At 36.6% G+C, this 20713-nt stretch overlaps 1 protein-coding gene across 1 annotated transcript in view; it reads right to left on the reverse strand.

The window, feature by feature from the left end:
- LOC150084800 (serine/threonine-protein kinase Genghis Khan-like) overlaps nt 1-20713 on the reverse strand; it is a 477571-nt gene that overhangs the window by 158302 nt on the left and 298556 nt on the right. Inside the window, exons 15-18 of the mRNA XM_090376356.1 lie at nt 12610-12715; nt 4233-4357; nt 3805-3913; nt 2999-3141 (exon numbers count right to left, since the gene is read on the reverse strand). Coding sequence (XP_090232482.1) covers nt 2999-3141; nt 3805-3913; nt 4233-4357; nt 12610-12715 — 483 coding nt within the window. The remainder of the gene's footprint in view (nt 1-2998; nt 3142-3804; nt 3914-4232; nt 4358-12609; nt 12716-20713) is intronic.

Raw genomic sequence — 20713 nt, forward strand, 5'->3', positions numbered from 1 at the left:
GGATCCTCTTACCAAGAGAAGCTTAAGTTCTGCAAATTGCAGTGGCTGGAGACTAGGCACCTGCGCGGTGATCTGACTGAGGTGTATAAAGCCTTGAATGGGTTGAGCACGCTGAATTCTAATGGGATCCTTCCACTTGTTCAGATTACGAACCTAAGGGGGCACAAATTCAAATTAAGAAAAGACAGATGTAGAATAGATGTGCAGAAATTTCCTTTAGCCAGCGGGTGGTTAATTGCTGGAATAGACTTCCATCTGTCGTTGTGGAAGTTGACAGGTTAAATAAATTTACGGAGGAACTGGACAGGCATTTGGAGGGAATTGTGTGATTTTTTTTTTTTTTTTTTGGTTGATGCTGCATAAGCTCATACACTTGCTTTCTTGCAACACATGCCACTACTACTACTACCTGGGGGTAATTGTGGAGGCAAAGTTTTCTGAGCAGTGCAGACAGTCTGCGAGAATAGCCATGGTGTCTTGTTAATGATATCCAGGAATTTTTCTAGTAGGGATAAGGAAGTGATTAACCCCTTGTATAAGGCAATGGTCAGGCCACACCTTGAGTACTGTATACAGGTCTGGAGGCTTCATTTTAAGAAGAATGTAGAGCTGTTGGAACTAGTACAGAGAAGGGCAACAAGATTAGTGAATGTAACAAAGGGTTGCTCTTAGGAAGAAAGGCTTAAGTTTTTCAAATTGAAGTGTCTGGAGACTAGACACCTGGAGGTGATCTGATTGAGGTGTATAAAGCCTTGAATGGTTTGAGCATGCTCAATGCTGATGGGATTCTCCCTCTTGCTCAGAATAATCACCTGAGAGGGTATAAATTCAAATTGAGGAAAGACAGTTTTAGGATAGATGTGCATTAATTTGCCTTTAGCCAACGGATGGTTGTCTGCTGGAACAAACTTCCATCTGTCGTTGTGGAAGCTGATAGCTTAAACAGATTCAAGGCAGAACTGGACAAACATTTGGAGCGGGTGGATGGGTGAAATGAGAAAGGTTTGTGTGTGTGGTTTTTTTTTTTTTTTTTTTTTGGCTGACTCTATATAAGCTTGCTTTCTTCTTGCATCATGTGCCCTTGTTAATGCTAAAAGTCAAATTCAAAAAATTCCCAATGCTATGACAAATTTCCCTTCATGCTAAAGTATGATTTAGAAGCATGCTAAAAGTATGATTTTTCATAACTTTCATTCTATCGACCTTTAAGTTAAAATCAAGAAGTTCTCATTCAAGCATAGTTAACATTTAAAGCACTTACTTTCATATGAACACAAAAGGTGACAATACTAAAAAATACTCATACATAGGCAGGATAAAAATTTCTAAATGCTAGGGTGGAAAAATATACTTCATATTTCTACTGTCAACTTTCTGATTAAAAACAGGAAAAACTGTTGCAGAAAAGTAGGACATAGTGCTAACAGATAAGAAACATACAGGAAATACTGTTAAATAATGCACATGGCATATGAATGTTTAAAAAACCCAACAGACTTATACTTTACTGTATTAACCTAATTAATATTATACTGCACCAAATAGGATAAAAATTTGAAAATTACAGGGAAAACAGCACAACATTATATGCAATAAATATATGTTAGTGGCACTGTAAATTCCGTTAAAAATACATTTCTGTAGTCCTTTTAGAAAATTAAGTAAGAAAATATCAGTATCTATTTGTGGTGGCCATGATCTTTCAACCAGAGGGGCTGGGTCCTGAATATTTTGGGCAGTTGTGACCCATATTGTTTCCATTGCATTAACTCCTGTGTTTGTTTTTAGATCTCAATAATGAACCCATGTTTCATCACCAGTTACAAATCTTTAAAGAAATTCTTTTGCACCATGCATTTATGTGTAAATTTTCCTCACAAATTTCAGGCCTGCACTGTTTCTGAAAAGGTGTGAGCATTCTTTATACCCAACGAGTACTGGCCATCCACCATGATCATTGATCATGCCGGATGGCCAGTACCAACTATTTAGAAATATATATTCTCTGGCAACCATAGGCACTTTAATGTTCCATTTTTCAGTATATATCTGCAGTTATCACTTCCATTAGTCACCTCAAGTGGGGATGGGGGATGTTTTTGACAGATTCTCTATCCCATTTAAACTGCTTAGACCAAAAATTTTATCTGGTATTCAGAAGGGATAACATATACAGTTATTTATGAACACATTTTCATGTGTTAGTAAATAATTTTTGGTCTATGCTCTTCTGTCAAAAATTTGATGATGGTCCATTGCTCCAATTTCATGAAAACTATGTTTTCCCTTGGGTTAACTACTTTAAATATCTTGTGTTCTTCCATACTTCACCGTATTGTGATATGTACAAATATGATACAGACATTTATGAGATTACGATAAAACTACAATTTTTTATATATATATCAAGCATATTTGTAGTCAAGGTAGATAACTCACATTTAGTGTTCCTTGTACCTTTAAATTTTTAATAATAAAAATGATTATAAAACAAGAATGAAAGAGTTTTTTGGCTTACTATATATAAGAGGAAAGATTTCAAAGTCTTTTTTACATAATTTCACTTGACTGGATTGTGCCTGGATCATGTTACATAGAATAGAATATCTAAAGTTGGGATAAGAAAGGAAAAGCTTGTATGTTTTCTGGTTAACTGAAATGAAATATGCTACACAGGTTCAGTGAAATATCAAAAAGGATTAAATTCACAGATCACCATCACAATCTATGATTTGTACAGCATAACAAATTTATGGGGTGTGATAATGCAGCAATAATGCAATTTTGGAAAGCAGCTGGCAGGCCATTTTATACTGCCTCAATATGATGTATGAGCATGAAAAGTATACCAAAAAACTTACTCTTACTAAATCACTGATAATTCTGTTTTTAATTTTCAAACTTTTACTAATTTTAGACATGTATTATCATGACCAATGGGGGGGGGGAGTGAAACTTTAGGCATCATGTAACTCACAGACTAAATATGAAAACTTACTTTTGCTGTGATACTAGCTCTGCTCGCACCCGACTCAGTTCTTCACTTATAGCTTGTTTTGCTTGAATCTCACATTGCAGACTTGACTGTAAATTCAGTATCTCCATTTTGTCAAGCTTTTGTGAGCGTCTATTTCTCCAGTTCTGTAAGCATGGTAAAGGTTGTTGAGTGTTTCTCATGAGTATAATTAAATGTACTTTTTTACACAGAAGGTTTTTAAAATTAAAACAGTAAACTGAGTTTGTCTTTCATATTATCATTAAAGAAATAACTTTTTTAGAAATCATTTTATAATAAATAACTCTCACTATAAAACATTTATGATAACAAATATCCTGTAAAATAAATACTATATTATAACATTTATATTTGAAATATTTTTAATCATTTGTCTTTTGATTTTCAATAAGACAATGAAACTTCTTATTTATTCCAATTCGGCTAAAGCTGTTAAAACAATTTTAATAATAATAATAATAAAGTTTGTTTATTCATTTATAGAATATTATGGCAAACATTATTTCCTTTCTTCAATACTTTTTTATTTGAATATTAGTCATTTCTATAGCACGTGTGATAATCCTACTAATTGAAGTAAGAATCTGCTTCACATTTCTTGACAATCAGGAGTAAATCTTACTTAAGCTCTAAATTATTAAGTGTAAAAACTGATGTCACAGCATTATGATTGAAAGACCTGTTAGAAGTAATGTGTTCATTGGTGTATGAAGAAATGTGTTAAATATCACAAATAAAAAATGAATGCAATCTTCTTTAATAAACTAATAATTTTTATTGTCACTTACAATTGTTGATGTAGCTGGAAGACCAGTTGATTTCAGACTTTCCAACTCCTCTGTCATTTTAGTAGCCAGGGCTTGGAGATATCCTCTTGCATCTTTTTCATCACTCACCCTACACAAAAGAAAAGAAAAAAACTAGAAACATAATGGGGAGGGGTATTAGTACATTAAGAAATGTAATGCAGTTGAAAGCCTGATATCTGTCAAAGCTCCAAGGGGACTAAAACCTCAAGATGTCAGTACATTTTGTCTATAAGTATACTGAGTATTCTAGGCATCCAAAGCATGACTGTATGCAGGAGGAAAAACCAGTCTTACCTCTGGACTGTAATAAAAACTATTTTATCATTTCCCTATAACTAAGGGGTTCTATTTCTAAAAGATTTCTTTGGTGATTTTAGATCATTTTAATCATTGATGAATTCACTTACCACTGAATTATTTCACTGATTTGTGCTTCCCATTGCGTAATTGATTCCTTTTTTTCTCTAATTTGTACAAATTCATCTTCTACATGACGTTTTTCTTCTTGTAATTTGTTCACCAATTCTGAAAGCTAAAATATAATAATCAGCCTGGTATGCAGTATAATGATGATGTCACATAATTTATTTTATGTATTTTTTAATAAAATATTTGACATTTTAGGTTGTCATATACATTAATGTGGGTGGAACTGGAGGTGGCAATAGCATTTGAGGGTTTTAAAATAGTACTTTTAAAAGTTGAAAGAAGTTTTATACTTTCAGAAACTAATGAACAAAACATTATGTGCAATGAAATTTATTACAGCATTGACAAACCAGAAGGTTCATATACAGTGGTGTTCTAAAGCAAAACAACAAACTGAACTTTATCAATAACGCCCTCCCATAACAAATTTAATATTGCATGCACACACTAAACTCTGTTGGAAAAAAAGCAGACCAAATTACATAAAGGTACTTATAAACAGGTAAAACAGATAAATATTAGGTAAAGACAGGGTGTCTCAAAAATATTGGTACACACATTTAGGGGAGGTAGATAACATCTAAAGGAATATGAATCGCATAGGAACCCATAACTGGAAACGTCACAGGAAAGTAGTGGCAGAGGCACAAGAAGCAGAAATGACACAAGACAGTAATTAGTGGCAAACATTTATTTGACATAATATTAACAATGGAGTACGAGATGGATGCATTTCATGATGTTACAACAGATGCTCGAAGGTTCCACCATCAGACGCGATGCATATGCGACACCGATGCAGCATGGATTGGCGGACACGGTCGAACACACCTGGAGTTTCTTTGACAGTAGCAGCAGCGCAGACGAATCTCACCACAAGATCCATTTCCATCTCCACAGGCGATTCATACACGATAGATTTGAGGGCCCCCACAGAAAGAAATCAAGGCATGATAAATCAGGTGAGCGTGGGGCCAGGCAACGGGTCCACCACGGCCAATCCATCGACGCCCAAAACGCCTGTTCAAATGGTCACAAACACACCTTCCATAATGGGCAGATGCCACGTCATGTTGAAACCAAATGTTGCGTCTCACATTTGCTGGAACATCGTCAAGTAACCCTGGTAGAACTTGTCCAAGAAAGATCAGATATTTAGCAAGAGTTCATGTGGGATGGTAACTGGTATGGACCGACTAAGCAGTCACCGACCATACCTGCCCACACATTTATTGCGAAGAGATGTTGTGCCGCATGTGGGCGCACACCGTGTGGGCCCCTCTGCTAATCCATACACTAGGTGCATGTCTGTCAGCTCACAGTTCGTATATCGATGCATGCTCTTCGTGCAGCGACTACTGTTTGAATGAGTAAACCAGAAATTTTCCCTCCCACGAACTGATGAACAGCGCCGTGTACCGACTTATGGTGATGTTTCCGGTTATGGGTTCCTATGTGATTCACATTCCTTTAGATGTTACCTTACCTCCCCTAAACGTTTGTACCAATATTTTTTGAGACACCCTGTATACAATGACTTTGAAACTAAACCTAATCTATGAGTGAAAATTAACAAACTATCATCTTTGTTACGTAAACATTTGTTAAGAGCACGAAGAGGATGGTACTCAATCCATGTTATGAATCGAGCTCCAATTTAAAAAGATACTCCAGGGAACAATCAAACTTCAGAAAAATCAAAAATCAAACCTGTTCAAGATATCAAAATAACAGCTGTCTAATTTAAAACATTTTATAAATCTGAGGGATAGTTGCGACACAAGCAGATGTAACAAATCACATTCTTTAGAGCAGCAAAATATGCAGTAATACACCCAGGTAAACATGAATTTACATAAATAATTGGAAAACATGATTATTTTTAAAACAATCATAACATAAGTTAAATTTTATTTTTACACAATAAATTTAGGCACTGGTATCAAGGGAATTAGCAGAGATTTCTGTTTAGTATTATAATTATTATTTTTTTTAATCTGGTCAAATACAAATTGAAGAAATATAACTGCAACGATATTTTCAAAAAAGCAACGTGTGTTTTGAAATTATACTAACAAATTAATTAATATATTAATTAGATTGTTTAATTTCAAAAATTATTAGTTTAATACTAACTAGGGGGCTTTGCCCCCTGTTTGCTTTGCTCGCCAACACATGCACGTGCTTTTCTGCATAATATGTAGAAGTAGAATGGAGTTAGTCAAATCTTTTCTACATAAAAGACATACCTGTCGAAACACACTGTTCGATATCTAATCTAATATATAAAAGAAAATAGAAAGTATAAGAAAAAACTATAAAAAGTAAAATTGTGTGAATGAAAGTTACTATTAATTGCATGTTCTATCTTAGCCTCTTCACTGGACAGACTGATGGCTATGCAGACCCTCAGAGGCCTCATAGTTATCCAAGCTGACACATTGCTGTAGCTTTTCCTAGCTGGCATGGTGTGGGATGCTGATGCTGGCCATTAGACTAATCCCCAGGCCAGTGTGGGACAGAGCTGCAAAATGCACGCTCCACCACAGGAATATTCCTACCACATGGGGTGGTTGAGTATCCTTCTGCTACCCAGGGTGGCCCCTACTTCTTTTGTGTCGTGGCTCATCCCACCACCCAATTTCAACTCCCACCCTCTGGATGGGAGTTTAAATTGAGTGGGCATCCTGTACCAGGGGTCCCCTTACTGTCTCCCCTTTCAAATCAGATGAGTGCCTCAACTATTGCCACACCCCTCTGTTATCCCACCCTCTTCCTTTCTCCCTATTATCTCCTTTCCAATATTTTTTTGGGGGCTCTCATTGGATGCCTAGGCCCTAGGCTACACCAAGATTCACCCCGCCAGAGCTTTCTTCTCTCTTAATGTGTCCTGGCCTGCCTCCCCGGGGCGGTGATGGAAACTGGAGGTGTTAGTGGCTCTCCACAGGCCCCCAGGTTAAGTGGCCAGAGGAACAACACAACCGAGACTAATACTTCACAAAATACACACCCTGGCCTTAAGCAGAGTATTGTATTCTACGCATAGTAAAAACGAGGAGTTGTGGGAAACCCCCAGTACCGCCAGACAAAAAAGTCACTTTGATCGATATCCAATCAAGAAATGACCTACGTAATTATTTACCTGTGCATTTGTAGCGTGTGGCATTCTCAAGGTGGAATAAATATCACAATTAGCATGAGCAAAGGCACATGATGCAAGAAAGCAAGCTTATATAGCATCAGTCAAAAAAAAAAAAAAAAAAAAACCTTATTTCACCCATCCACTCGCTCCAAATGTTTGTATAGTTTCTAGAGTTTACATAAGTAAAGAATTCTTTGCTGATTTTCTTTGCATCCTTTTCCAAAGATTTCTCGTAATCTGCCTTTGCATGCCTAACCTCCTTTGTAACTTGGTTACAGACCAGCTTATATCTATTATAAGCTTCTGTGTCACATATTAATATATATGTATCTCATGCTTTTTTCTCTTCTGTCACATGTCTAATTAGTTCATCTGACATCCATTTAGGCCTAAATCTTGAACAATATTTCTTAGTTGGTATGAAAAGCCTAGTAGCTTCCAAGATTAATTCTTTGAATGCTTCCCATTGGTAACATCTTCAGTTGGTCCCACCGTATAGAATTTAAATACTGTCTCAGACCACTGTAGTCACCTTTACGAAAGCAAAAACCCTTCCGTTTACCTCTGAATAAATCTCATTTCAGCACATTGTGATCACTGTCACCTAGCAGTTCCTTTATCTGCAGATTCTTAATGCATGAAGAATCACTACTGATTATCAGATCAGGAGTATTAATCCCTATAGTTGCCTCCCAAACATGCTGTTGTAGAAAACAATCATCCAACAAATCTACAAAAGCCTTGCTAGTGTATGAGTGACCAACCCACAAATTCCAGTCAATCTTTGGGAAATTAAATCCCCCATTATAAGACACACTGATTTACTAGACCAAGCTATTTCTCTGCACAATTGCTCATTATACTCATCAGATTCATTGGGTCTATTACATACACTTACTCTCATTTTTCCTTTCCCAGTGCTTATATCACAACAAACAGACTCAACATTGCATTGTCCACCAACATCAATTTGATGCACTTCCTTAGATTTTATGTGTTTCTTAACTAACAGCATAACCCCTCCTCCCTTCCTGTCCTGTCTATCCTTTCTGTACACACTGTACTCCCCAAATTCCAATTCTGCACTGCTTACATCTGTGTGACACCATGTCTCTGATATCCCAACAATATCTGCCTTTGATGTCTTGACTAGCACTTCAAGCTCAATGTAATTATTTACATGCATTTACATAAGCCACTTAGGAAAAGGCCTTTTTGCTTCAGATTTCATAATGCATGAGGAACATTGTTGCATCCCAAAGACAAGGACTAAACTATTTCACTGAAATATTTACAAACTATATAAATATTTAAAATATTTACAAACTATATAAATATTTAAAATATTTACAAAATACTAAATTACTGTATTTACATATTAGTAAATTAATAAGAGGAGTTTACCTCAATATAGTACGTGGAACACTTCCGTATGATACCCTCCAGAAATAAAAGGTATCATACGGAAGTGTTCCACGTACTATATTGAGGTAAACTCCTCTTATTAATTTACTAATATTATTATCAACGTAGAACATATTGAGTATTACAGCTCTGATTCATACTATGTATTTACATATATACAATATTCATTAATATACAAAAAACATTACAATAGAACATCAAATGTTAGACATGGAAGCACATGCACAAGGTAGGTGGAATGTTATGGAGGCAGTTGTCAATAATTAATTGCATTTGTAGTGATGTAATTTCCTCACCCTCTTCTCCGATTGGCTCGAATAATTATCACTGGAAGGAAACTTTTTTTTTTTAGTGTATAGAGAGATAATTTTTGATTGATGAAAAATTTTGTGAAGGGACTAGATAAAGAAGGTAACAGAGTATGTTTCCTAATTTTGGGGAACTATGAAAATTACGTCCCCAAATTAGGAAACTATCGAAAGATAAATGTGTTTGAAACCCAGTTAAAGGAGGCTGAACTGGCAGCTTGGTGATCACTTAAGGCAGTAGTACATGGTTTTTTGGGTGACAGGAAAGAAGAAAACTATGAAATGTTGTTGTCTAATTTATTCGAGTGCTACAAAAACACGGGCTGACGAACATTGTTGAAAATTATTTTCTTCATTCCCATCTTGAATTTTTCCACGCAAATCTGGGAGATGCAAATGATGATCAAGGGGAGCAGTTTCATCAAAGATATTTCTATGAGGGAAAAGAAGTACCAAGATCACTGGGATCCTGTAACGATTGGGGATTACTGCTGGTTCCTTGTGAGGGAGAGTAAACAGGAATACAAGAGAAAATCCCTCAGTACCAAACATTTTTAAAGAAATTACAGGTATGCTGATTATATATTATTGATATATATATATATATATAACTATTTCGCTATGATTTATGATAATTTTTCCGAAATTAAATAAGTTGTAGAGAATACATATTTTTTACGCTTGTATTATAAACTTGAATTATATATATCCCTTTATTTTAACATTAAATGTCGGTATATCTTTTGATGTGGACGTGATAGACTTTTTATGGTGATTTTCAGAATCAGCACATTTATTTCCTCCAGAATCACATATTTTCATTGTAGAGGTCTGACAAAAAACATTTTTGTTAGCTAGTGTTATTATTATTATAGAGAGCATTATTAATATATATTATTATTAGGGAGCGGGTGTAGTGAAATTATAATAAAATCAAAGTTTATATCAACTCAAGGTGTAACTCCTCAAGATGCATCTTCAGTCTGATCTGTTTAAGACACCTGAGAGTTATAATTTTAATTGTGTTGTTCCTTTCAGATTTACAATGCAAATATGAAAGGAGTAACACAATTAAAATTAAGTATAAAACCGTTTATGATAACTAGTGTATTTATCCTCATTATTTATTCCAATTTTTGAGAATAAAAATAAGAAAAAGATATTTTTTGTATAAGTTTCCTTATGATCAGACTGCCATATGCTCATGAAAATACATGGTTGAAGTATACTGTGCACATTATCCATCCTTGACTTTATTAAAGTGAAAGATGGATAATGTGACTGTGCTCTCATGCTTGACCATTCAGATAGTTTATCTGAGTGGTCAAGCATGAAAGCGCAGAAGCATATACATTAATGGATACCATGGTTCAAGCCCATATGGCTGCTAAATATGGTTAAAAATTATATTCATCGTCAAAATGATTAACTGTAAACTTCTCTGACCTAGTGGTTGTGACTAGGGGTGGGTTGGTTGGGATGGCTGCAGTTGGCCCAGTAGTCCCAACAATTTTAATAACAGCTGTAGTAGCAGAGTGGTTGCAATTCAAGAACTCTTCTGACTTTATGTGGTCATACTGGAGTATAAACAGAATATTTATTTCTTTATTTAAATGAAAAACTTTTATCAAGGATTGAAATTGATTTATTTTTTTTTTTTCAAAGTGGTGATTTTGTTCTTCAGTACACATGCATAATTATTGGTCACATAATATGACTTGTCCTCCATTAATAACCCTTTCGTTATACATTCACTGAATTATGACCACCTAGCTAATACCATGTTGGGTCACCATTTACAAGTATAACAGCCACTATTTGCCTAGACATTGACCCTAATGTCTGAAGATATCCATAGGGATCTGCAGCTATACTGCCTGCCTGCAAGGCTTTCCACAGTATCAGAACAGATAACAGTTGCATGTCTGCACATCTCGCTTCCTGTTCAAAAACATCCCACAGATGTTCAATTGGATCGATGTCAGGCAAATTTGGAGGTAATCAAGATGGGTGATATCTTCAATGTGTTCCTCACACCACTTGTGCACAGTGTGGGTTTGATGAAATGGTGCATTATCATCTTGGAAGATCCTATTTCTTTCCAGGGAAAAAATGCAACACAGCAAGGTGCACATGGTCTCCTAAGGACTTCCAGCAGACCTTACCAGCGAAAAATTGGTTCACACACACCAGGGATCCTAGCTTTTGCCAGCAAAACATGCTCCATATTAAGGAACCACCTGCCTGGATAGCGGCACAATGGACTCGTGTTGCTTGTGCTACACAAGAAGGCATCCATTGGCATATTGCACTAGATATTTGGATTCATTCGACCAGCACACTTGTTTCCAGTCCTCTAGTGTCAAACCAGCATGTTTGTGACACAGCAGCATTTGCTGTCAATGATGATCAGCAGTGAGGAGAGGGTGTCTCTTGAGCTGTCGTCTGCTGTGGAACCTCATGTCTCAGCGTGTGGTGCATCATTTGGGAAATTGCTCTTGCATTCCCCAAATTGTATTGTGATGTCAACTGCCATATAGTAACCTGCCGTTCAGCCCACACAATGTGTGGCCTTCACAGACCTGTCAGCAGGAAGTAGTTTGAACTGTTCAACACCATTCTTTGTACACCATGAGAAGCCAACAAAACATGCCGTTTCTGATATGGAAGCACCTGATGAATGAAATCCCACAACCCTTTTTGAAACTATGATATCTTTACTATGTCACATAACCGCTACTTGATCACTCTGACTTGCATAACCAGGTGCAAATTACAACTGCTCTAGGGTATGAATCTGTTTGGCTTTTTATGGATGGGGTGGTTACAATTCAGTGATCAATGAGTTTACATATCTGAACTGACTTTACCTGCTACTCATTAATATTAGTTGAATGATTAAAAGTAAGACAATGGTGTGGAAAATTCCACTTCTAAGAATTCATTTAACAAAAAACAATTCATCTGATATTTCTGCAATTCAAGAGTTTAGTGTCAAACAACGTTAACTACAAAATTGAATTTTTGTTTTTTTTTTTTACTTTATATAAATAACAATGCATATCATGTCATAGAACTGTATCTCTCTAGTACTTTACAAGTTAGCCGAGGCTGTAAGTACATTTCCAGTAAACCAAGAAAATGTCAAATGACTATTTTTTGGTTAATTACAAAAACATCAACTACAAAATGATTTTGTAGTTAACGTTGTTTGACACTAAACCCTTGAATTGTAATAATAAATTTGAGAATCATTTCCTTTTATTCAAATATAGATTGCCTATTATTTGAGATATCTGCATTTCCAGAGTATGAGAAATTTAATGGTAACCTATGGCAAAAAAATTATTATAAAAATAACAAGTGGATAAAATAGGAATTACATGATAAAATTACAAAGGTACAATAAGAATTACATAATCCATTTTAAAAAAAAAATTTCCTACAATGCCAAAAGTATATCTTTATCTAAATACTAACCCTTTCAATTTCCTGTGAAATTTTCTTGTTTTCTTCTTGCAATATTCCCTTCTCACGATCATGAACTCTTTTCATCTCATTTACTAATTCCTGATGCTCAACAGCACTAAACAAATAAATATACAAACTTATATACTGCCAGCTAAATAAGATAAAAAAATTATCTGTTGCTTACATCTAGTTTTAGTAAATAATTAGAAGCATCTTTAAATTAGGAGTAACATAATTTAAGAAATATTATCTTTACCACATTTATTCTTTGGAAACTATTTACCGTATTTATCTTTTTGGCATGATACGTCATTAGTATGAATAACTTGTCAATGATTACACACTACTCTGTGTATTTCTTCAAAGGAATTTTTTTGATTTTGGTTGATAAACTGTTTCATTAAAAAAAAAAAAAAAAAAAAAAAAAGGAAAGGAGGAAATTCTTTAAAATCCATACTGAACTTCAAATTAAATTCCACTGAAAACACACATTTTATAGTAAAATACACCCACAGGATTGTTTACCACTAAAGTGCCACATTAGTTTACCTAGGAACTTTCTGCATGTGGATTTCTGTTTCAATTATCTGTTTCACATCAACTGATTGTGATAATTTCAAGAAAGTCTTTGTTGCAGCCTTGTCCTCTTCATAAATATTAAGTAAAAGTTTTGTTTATAACAATGGCCCTGCTGTCCATACTTCGCAATCAAGAGCATTTCCAATGCTTCACCAAAAAGACATAAGATCTGAACTGTTTCCCCCTCCCCTCACCTGGCTTCTCACACTCAGCACTGTTGTGAAGAATTTTAAAATGCTAAATATAATGTGGAATGTTTTGGTTCAGTCCGATTTCGGGAGGTTGTAACCTCTAGAAATCGGACTGAACGATGTGGTATGGATGGAGACAATCGTAGGGTAATCTCCAGTGCTGCGGTCTCCTGCCCCAATTAAACAGCATGTTGTCCCAATTAAGCGAAGTAAACCCTGGCTATTTTCTCAATTGGGTTCTGATTATTAAGATTTGCTCCAAATAAACGGCTGCCCCGATTAACCGGTGGCCCAAATAACCGGAATCCACTGTACTTTATCAATCAACAAAAAACGGAATCTTCTCCTCTTGTAGTAGTAGTAATAGTGGCATATGAAGCAAGAAAGCAAGCATATGAGTTTATGCAGCATCAGCCAAACAAAAATTACACAATCATTCCCTCTAAATATCTGTACAGTTCCTCTTTACATTTTTCTAACCTATAGACTTCCACAATGAGAGGTAGAAGGTTTTTCCAGCAATTAACCACACGCTGGCTAAAGGCAAATTTCCGAACATCTATTCTACATCTGTCTTTCTTCAATTTGAATTTATGCCCACTTAGGTTCATAATCTGAACAAGTTGAAGAATCCCATAAGAATTCAGCATGCTCAACCCATTCAAGGCCTTATACACCTCAATCAGATCACCTCGCAGGTGCTTAGTCTCCAGCAGCTGCAATTTGCAGAACTTAAGCCTCTCTTGGTAAGAGGATCCCCTCATCCCTCTCACCAATCTTGTTGCCCTTCTCTGTACATGCTCAAGCAAATCTACGTTCTTCCTAAAATGAGGCCTTCAGACCTGTACGCAGTACTCAAGGCGTCGCCTGACCATTGCCTTATACAGAGGGACAATCACCTCCTTTTCCCTGCTAGCAAAATTCCTGTATATCATTGACAAAACCCCATGACCTGCCCTGGCAGCCTGTCTGCATTGCACAGAAAACTTCATATCTGACTGCAAAATTACTCCCAGGTCTTTTTCATATTCTACCACCTTAAGTAGTACCACACAGTTGGTATGTTACTCTGGGGTTTCTTCTACCCATATGCAGTACTTTGCATTTGTCAATGTTAAACTTCAGTTGCTACTTCAAAGCCCATCTTCCCAAATTTTCTAGATCCTGTTGCAGTAGCACACTGCATTTACTGTCATTAACAACCCCGACAACCTTTGTATCATCTGCAAACTTCGACATTAATATCATTGATAAATATACAAAGCAACAGTGGGCCCAATACCGAGCCCTGGGGGACTGCACTAATAATAATTAGTCCACGAACAGCAGCGTCCATTGATTACCACTCTCTGCCTTCTCCCACTCAACCACCCTTTTATCCATCGTGGCAACTTACCCTTCATACCATACTGCTCCAATTTTTACAGTAGTTTTCCATTTGGAATAGTGCCAAAAGCTTTCCTGAAATCCAAGTACAGTCAGTCCTCGTATAGCATGATAGTTGTGTTCCTAGAAACCCTCATGCAATGCAAAATCGTACAATATAAACAACAGGCCCTATGGGAAAACAAGGGTTATGTGCCGATCACCCAAGATTGAACACACATTTGTAACCAAAACATTACCAAACACAATAAATAATAAAATACGTAAGTATTTTATTACGACTATTACGTAATAAAATATTGCTAATGCTTTTGCTTCTATCGTAAGCAAACTTGTTTTTGTTTGATTTTCTATCCAAACAGATGACAGCCGTTCCATCTCTTCCAATTCTTTGTGTCTTAATCTAATGGATTTTAATTACACTGAGTTGTTCCTGCTATGCAAGTTGTTTTTATTTTCTCTGAATTCTTTGTAATTCACGGCGTTGCTTCATTTAGGTCTGTAGCACGTGCAATATCACATGGTCTTTCATTTCGCTCAAAGCGTTTTACAATTTCATATTTTTTGTCTATCCCAGAGGCGGACTGGCCATAATCACACCGGCCTCTGGCCCAGTGAGGTGTAATTTTGGCCATAAACCATAGTATGAGGCCACTATAAATTTTCCCGGGTAAGAATTTTTGACCCAGTCCGCCTCTGTTTATCGATATTGCTTTTCTTTTTCTCTCTGAATCTGCAGTGTCTTCACCAGGACGCTTCCTTTTTTACACCTTTTAAGAATTTTACTCATTTTTAGGGAATAAAGCACAATTACAAAACGAGGAGGCACGCTTGATACACATAAACAAAGCTGGGGGCGTGTAGCAACTGAATAAACAACACCATAAAGGCAGAGAGATACACTATTAACACCTCACATTTCTAGGGGGTTACTACCAAGAAACAATAAAAATCCAGTTGCGTTTCTGCTAGTGGAATCTGTTATAAACTGGTAGTAAACTCGATCTAATTGCATTTGCGATTATACGGATAGCTGGAATTGTGTTGGTTTTTACGTTATTATGGTGAAATGTGTTTCCCCTTCACTGATATAAAAAACAAATACATTTTCAGAATCTTCTCTTCATTCCTATCGTGTTGCGTTCGGTTGGGATGATTCTGCGTTCGATTGCCATTTCTTGTAAACACAAAGGCGAATCGTGCATAAGCGAATTCGGTTCGTGTTATATAAGATATCGTTCCACTATTTATAAATTGTGTATGATCGAATTCGTGTAGTGTAAACACGTGTTATACAAGGACTGACTGTACATGATATCAAAATTATTTTTTGCATCCGGTTCCTTTGTAACCATATCATAATATCCAATCAAATTTGTCAGACAAGACTTTCCTTTAACAAACCCATGCTGTGTCTGAATTATTGCTGCAATCTTGTCTAGATGATCTTGCAATGCATCTTTAACCAGTGACTCCATTATTTTACCCAGAACAGAAATTAAACTAACTGGTCTGTAATTACTTGTGTCACCCTTCGATCCCCCTTTGTGAATTGGGGATACATTTGCACATCTCCAGTCTGTGGGGACCTCCCCTGAGTCCAATGCTCTCATAATTATGGCTAAGGGTTTGCTTACTTCCTTTGCCACCTCCTTTAATATAACTGGATAGATCCCATCCACCACAGGTTCCTTTCTTAGGTTTAACTTGAACAATTTCTCCTCCACTTTGCTCTCAGTTATTACAAAATCATTAAGTACCCTGCTACAATATGATAACCTTCTGGCATTTTCAATCCTTAATAACTCTTCATGTGTGAATGTAGATGCAAAATATTCATTCAGTTTGTTTGCTATCTGAGCAGGATCATCAACAGTGGAACCATCGATATCAAGTGGACCAATCTGATTAATCCCCTTCATTTTAGAGTTTATGTAAGTAAAGAAATCCTTGCTGTTTTTCTTAGCATCCTTTGCCAAAGATTTCTTGTAATCTGTCTTTGCCTGCCTAACCTCCTTTGTGACTTGATTACAGAGTAGCTTATATCTGCCACAGGCTTCTGTGTCGCCTGATAATTTATATGCATCTCATGCATTTTTCTTCTCTCGAGTCTCATTAGTTAATTTGACAACCATTTAGGCCTAAACCTTGAACAATATTTCTTAATAGGTATGAAACTTTTAGTAGCTTCCACGATTAATTCCTTGAATGCTTCCCACTTAGAATTTGTTGTTGGTAACATCGTCAGTTGATCCCACTGTACAGAATTTAAAAACTGTCTGAGACCACTGTAGTCGCCACTGTTTTAGACTCTCAATGACCACGGTAAAGTTTAGTAAGCTACTTCTAAAATGGAAGTGGAAAGTTTAATAACTATTGTTACAGCAGATTTACACATCACATTCTCCTAGATATCTAAGAGTAATAATTGAATTAAACAGATGAGGGGTATACCAGACTGAAGAGATTGAACAAATGTGGATTTTCATATGGAATAACATTTAAAATAAATAAACAAATTGTTTTTCCAAGCAGAAGAGAATATGAACAAGACTTTAAGTAGAAGTGAGGAAAACATAACTAAAGTTATCAGTTTGCGTGGAGTGTTTAGCATTAGCAAAGACACATGATGAAAGAAACTAAGTTTATATAGCATCAGCCAAAAAAAAAAAAAAAAAAAAAAAAAACCGGCCCTTATTTCACCCATCCACTCGCTCCAAATATTTGTCAAGTTCTGCCTTGAATCTATTTAAGCTATCAACTTCTACGACAGATGGAAGTTTGTTCCAGCAATCAACCACCTGCTGGCTAAAGTCAAACTTCCGCACATCTATCCTACAACCGTCTCTCCTCAATTTGAATTTATGCCCTCTCGGGTAAGGGCCATCGCCTTATACAAGGGGATAATCACCTCCTTATCCCTGTTAGAAAAATTCCTGTATATCACTGACAAGACACTATGAGCTACTCTTGCATACTGTCTGCACTGCTCAGAAAACTTCATATCTGCCTGCACAATTCTGAGCAAGAATCCCATCAGCATTGAGCATGCTCAAACCATTCAAGGCTTTATACACCTCAATCAGATCACCTCGCAGGTGCCTAGTCTCCAGACACTGTAACTTGCAAAACTTAAGCCTTTCTTTGTAAGAGCAACCCTTTGTTCCATTCACTAATCTTGTTGCCCTCCTCTGTACTCATTCCAACAGCTCTACATCCTTCTTAAAATGAGGCTTCCAGACCTGTATACAGTACTCAAGGTGTGGCCTGACCATTGCCTTATACAAGGGGATAATCACCTCCTTATCCCTGTTAGAAAAATTCCTGTATATCATTGACAAGGCACTATAAGCTACTCTTGCAGACTGTCTGCACTGCACAGAAAACTTCATATCTGCCTGCACAATTATCCACAGGTCCTTTTCATTCTCTACCACTGTCAGTGTGGTACGACACAGTTGATATGTTACTCTGGGGTTACTGCTTCCCATATGTAGTACTTTACATTTGTCAATGTTAAACTTCATTTGCCATCTCTAAGCCCACCTGCTCAACTTTTCTAGATCCTGTTGCAGCAGCATACTGTCATTATTGTCATTAACAACCTTAGTATCGTCTGCAAACTTGGACATTAAGCCTGATATACCATCATCAATATCATTTATAAATACAGAAAACAATGGACCCAACACTGAACCCTGAGGAACTCCACTAATAACATTAGTCCACGAAGAGCAGTGTCCATTGATTACCACTCTCTGTCTTCTCCCACTCAACCATCCCTTTATCCATAGCAGCAATTTGCCTCCAATGTCACACTGCTCCAATTTGTGCAGCAGTCTTCCATGTGCAACAGTATTGAAGGTCTTTCTAAGATCCAAATATATGATATTAAAGTTATTCTTTGCATCCAGTTCCTTTGTGACTACATCATCGTATCTAATCAAATTGGTCAGACAAGACTTCCCCTTAAACTCATGCTGTGTCCGAGTTATAACTGAAGTCTTGTCTAGATGATCCTGCAATGCTTCTTTAACCAGTGTCTTCATTAATTTCCCTGGAACAGAAGTTAAACTAACAGGTCTGTAATTATCTGACTCCCTTTGATCCTCCTTTGTGGATTGGGGTCACATTTGCACATCTCCAGTCCGTGAGTACCTCCCTTGAGTCCAGGGAAGCTCTCGTAATTATGGCTAAGGGTTTGCTTACTTCCTTTGCCACCTCCTTTAATATAACTGGATAGACTCATCCACCCCAGGTGCCTTTTTTATGTTTATCTTCTACAATTTCTCCTCCTCTTTACTCTCAGTTATTACAAGATTATCTAGCTTACTGCCAGAGTTTAATACACTTCTGGCATTCCCCTCCCTGAATAATTCCTTATGTCTGAATGTAGATGCAAAATATAATCATTTAGTTTGTTAGCTACCCGAGCAGGATCATCAACAGTTGAACCATCGATATCAAGTGGACCAATCTGATTCATCCCCTTCCTTCTAGAGTTTACATAAGTAAAGAACTCTTTGCTGTTTTTCTTTGCATCCTTTGCCAAAGATTTCTTGTAATCTGCCTTTGCCTGCCTAATCTCTTTTGTGACTTGGTAACAGACCAGCTTATATCTATTATAGGCTTCTGTTGCACCTGTCATTTTATATGCATCCCATGCATTTTTCTTCTCTATCACCAGTCTAATTAGTTCATCTGACATCCATTTAGGCCTAAATCTTGAACAATATTTCTTAGTTGGTATGGAAAGCCTAGTAGCTTCCAAGATTAATTCTTTGAATGCTTCCCATTTTGAATTTGCTGTTTGTAACGTCTTCTGTTGGTCCCACCGTATAGAATTTAAACACTGTCTCAGACCACTGTAGTCACCTTTAAGAAAGCAAAAACCCTTTCATTTACCCTTGATGGTAGTTACCTCTTTGAGTAAATCCCACTTCAGCACACTGTGATCACTGTCACTTAGTGGTTCCTTTATCTGCAGATTTTTAATGCATGAAGAATCACTACTTATAATCAGATCAGGAGTATTACTCCCTCTAGTTGCCTCCCGAACATGCTGATATAGAAAACAATCATTCAATAAATCCACAAAAGCCTTGCTAGTGTGTGAGTGACCAACCCACAAATTCCAGTTAATCTCTGGGAAATTAAAATCCCCCATTATAAGACATTCTGATTTACTGGCCCACTATTTCTCTGCACAATTGCTCATTATACTCATCAGATTCATTAGGCCTATAACACACACCTACTCTCAATTTTCCTGTCTCAGTGCTTATGTCACACCAAACAGACTAAAAATTGCACTGTCCACCAACATCAATTGGATGCACTTCCTTAGATTTTATGTGTTTCTTAAATAACAGCATAACCCCCTCCTCCCTTCCTGTCCTGTCTATCCTTTCTGTACACAATGTACTCCCCAAATTCCAATCCTGCACTGCTTATGTCTGTGTGACACCATGTCTCTGATATACCAACAATATCTGCCTTTGATGTCTTGATATCCCCATTGCCTTGCTTTCCAGGCTGCTGCTCATTTGCATTTCAATAGAAGTAGTGCAAGAATCACTTTCACCTCTGCCAGCGGCTACTGTTAATCTATTAGTCCATGTATCCCCCCCCCAAGCTAGCAGTTTTCCGACCCACCTAACTCTGCCTCGATAGCATCAGCAAATATTCTTGCAATGCTTTAGGAATGCTTTCAACTCAGGTTTTTTTTTTTCATTGAGGAGTTTGTTTATTTGTCCTATTTCAAAATTTCTTTCTGATCATAAACTTCACTTGGCCATGAGTCAGTGTCATCCACTAAGGATTACTTTTTGTACTTTTAATTTGACAATACTGAAACATGCTTATATGGTTCTTCTCATTGCTTTGAACCACTTCTTTAGACTGTGATGCTGACATTCACGACAGGTTGCTATGGCAACTTGTGTAGGTATTCAAAA

Source organism: Mastigoproctus giganteus, chromosome 6 (genome assembly GCF_048544385.1).
Source record: "Mastigoproctus giganteus isolate SK-2022 chromosome 6, ASM4854438v1, whole genome shotgun sequence".
Taxonomy (NCBI): domain Eukaryota; kingdom Metazoa; phylum Arthropoda; class Arachnida; order Uropygi; family Thelyphonidae; genus Mastigoproctus; species Mastigoproctus giganteus.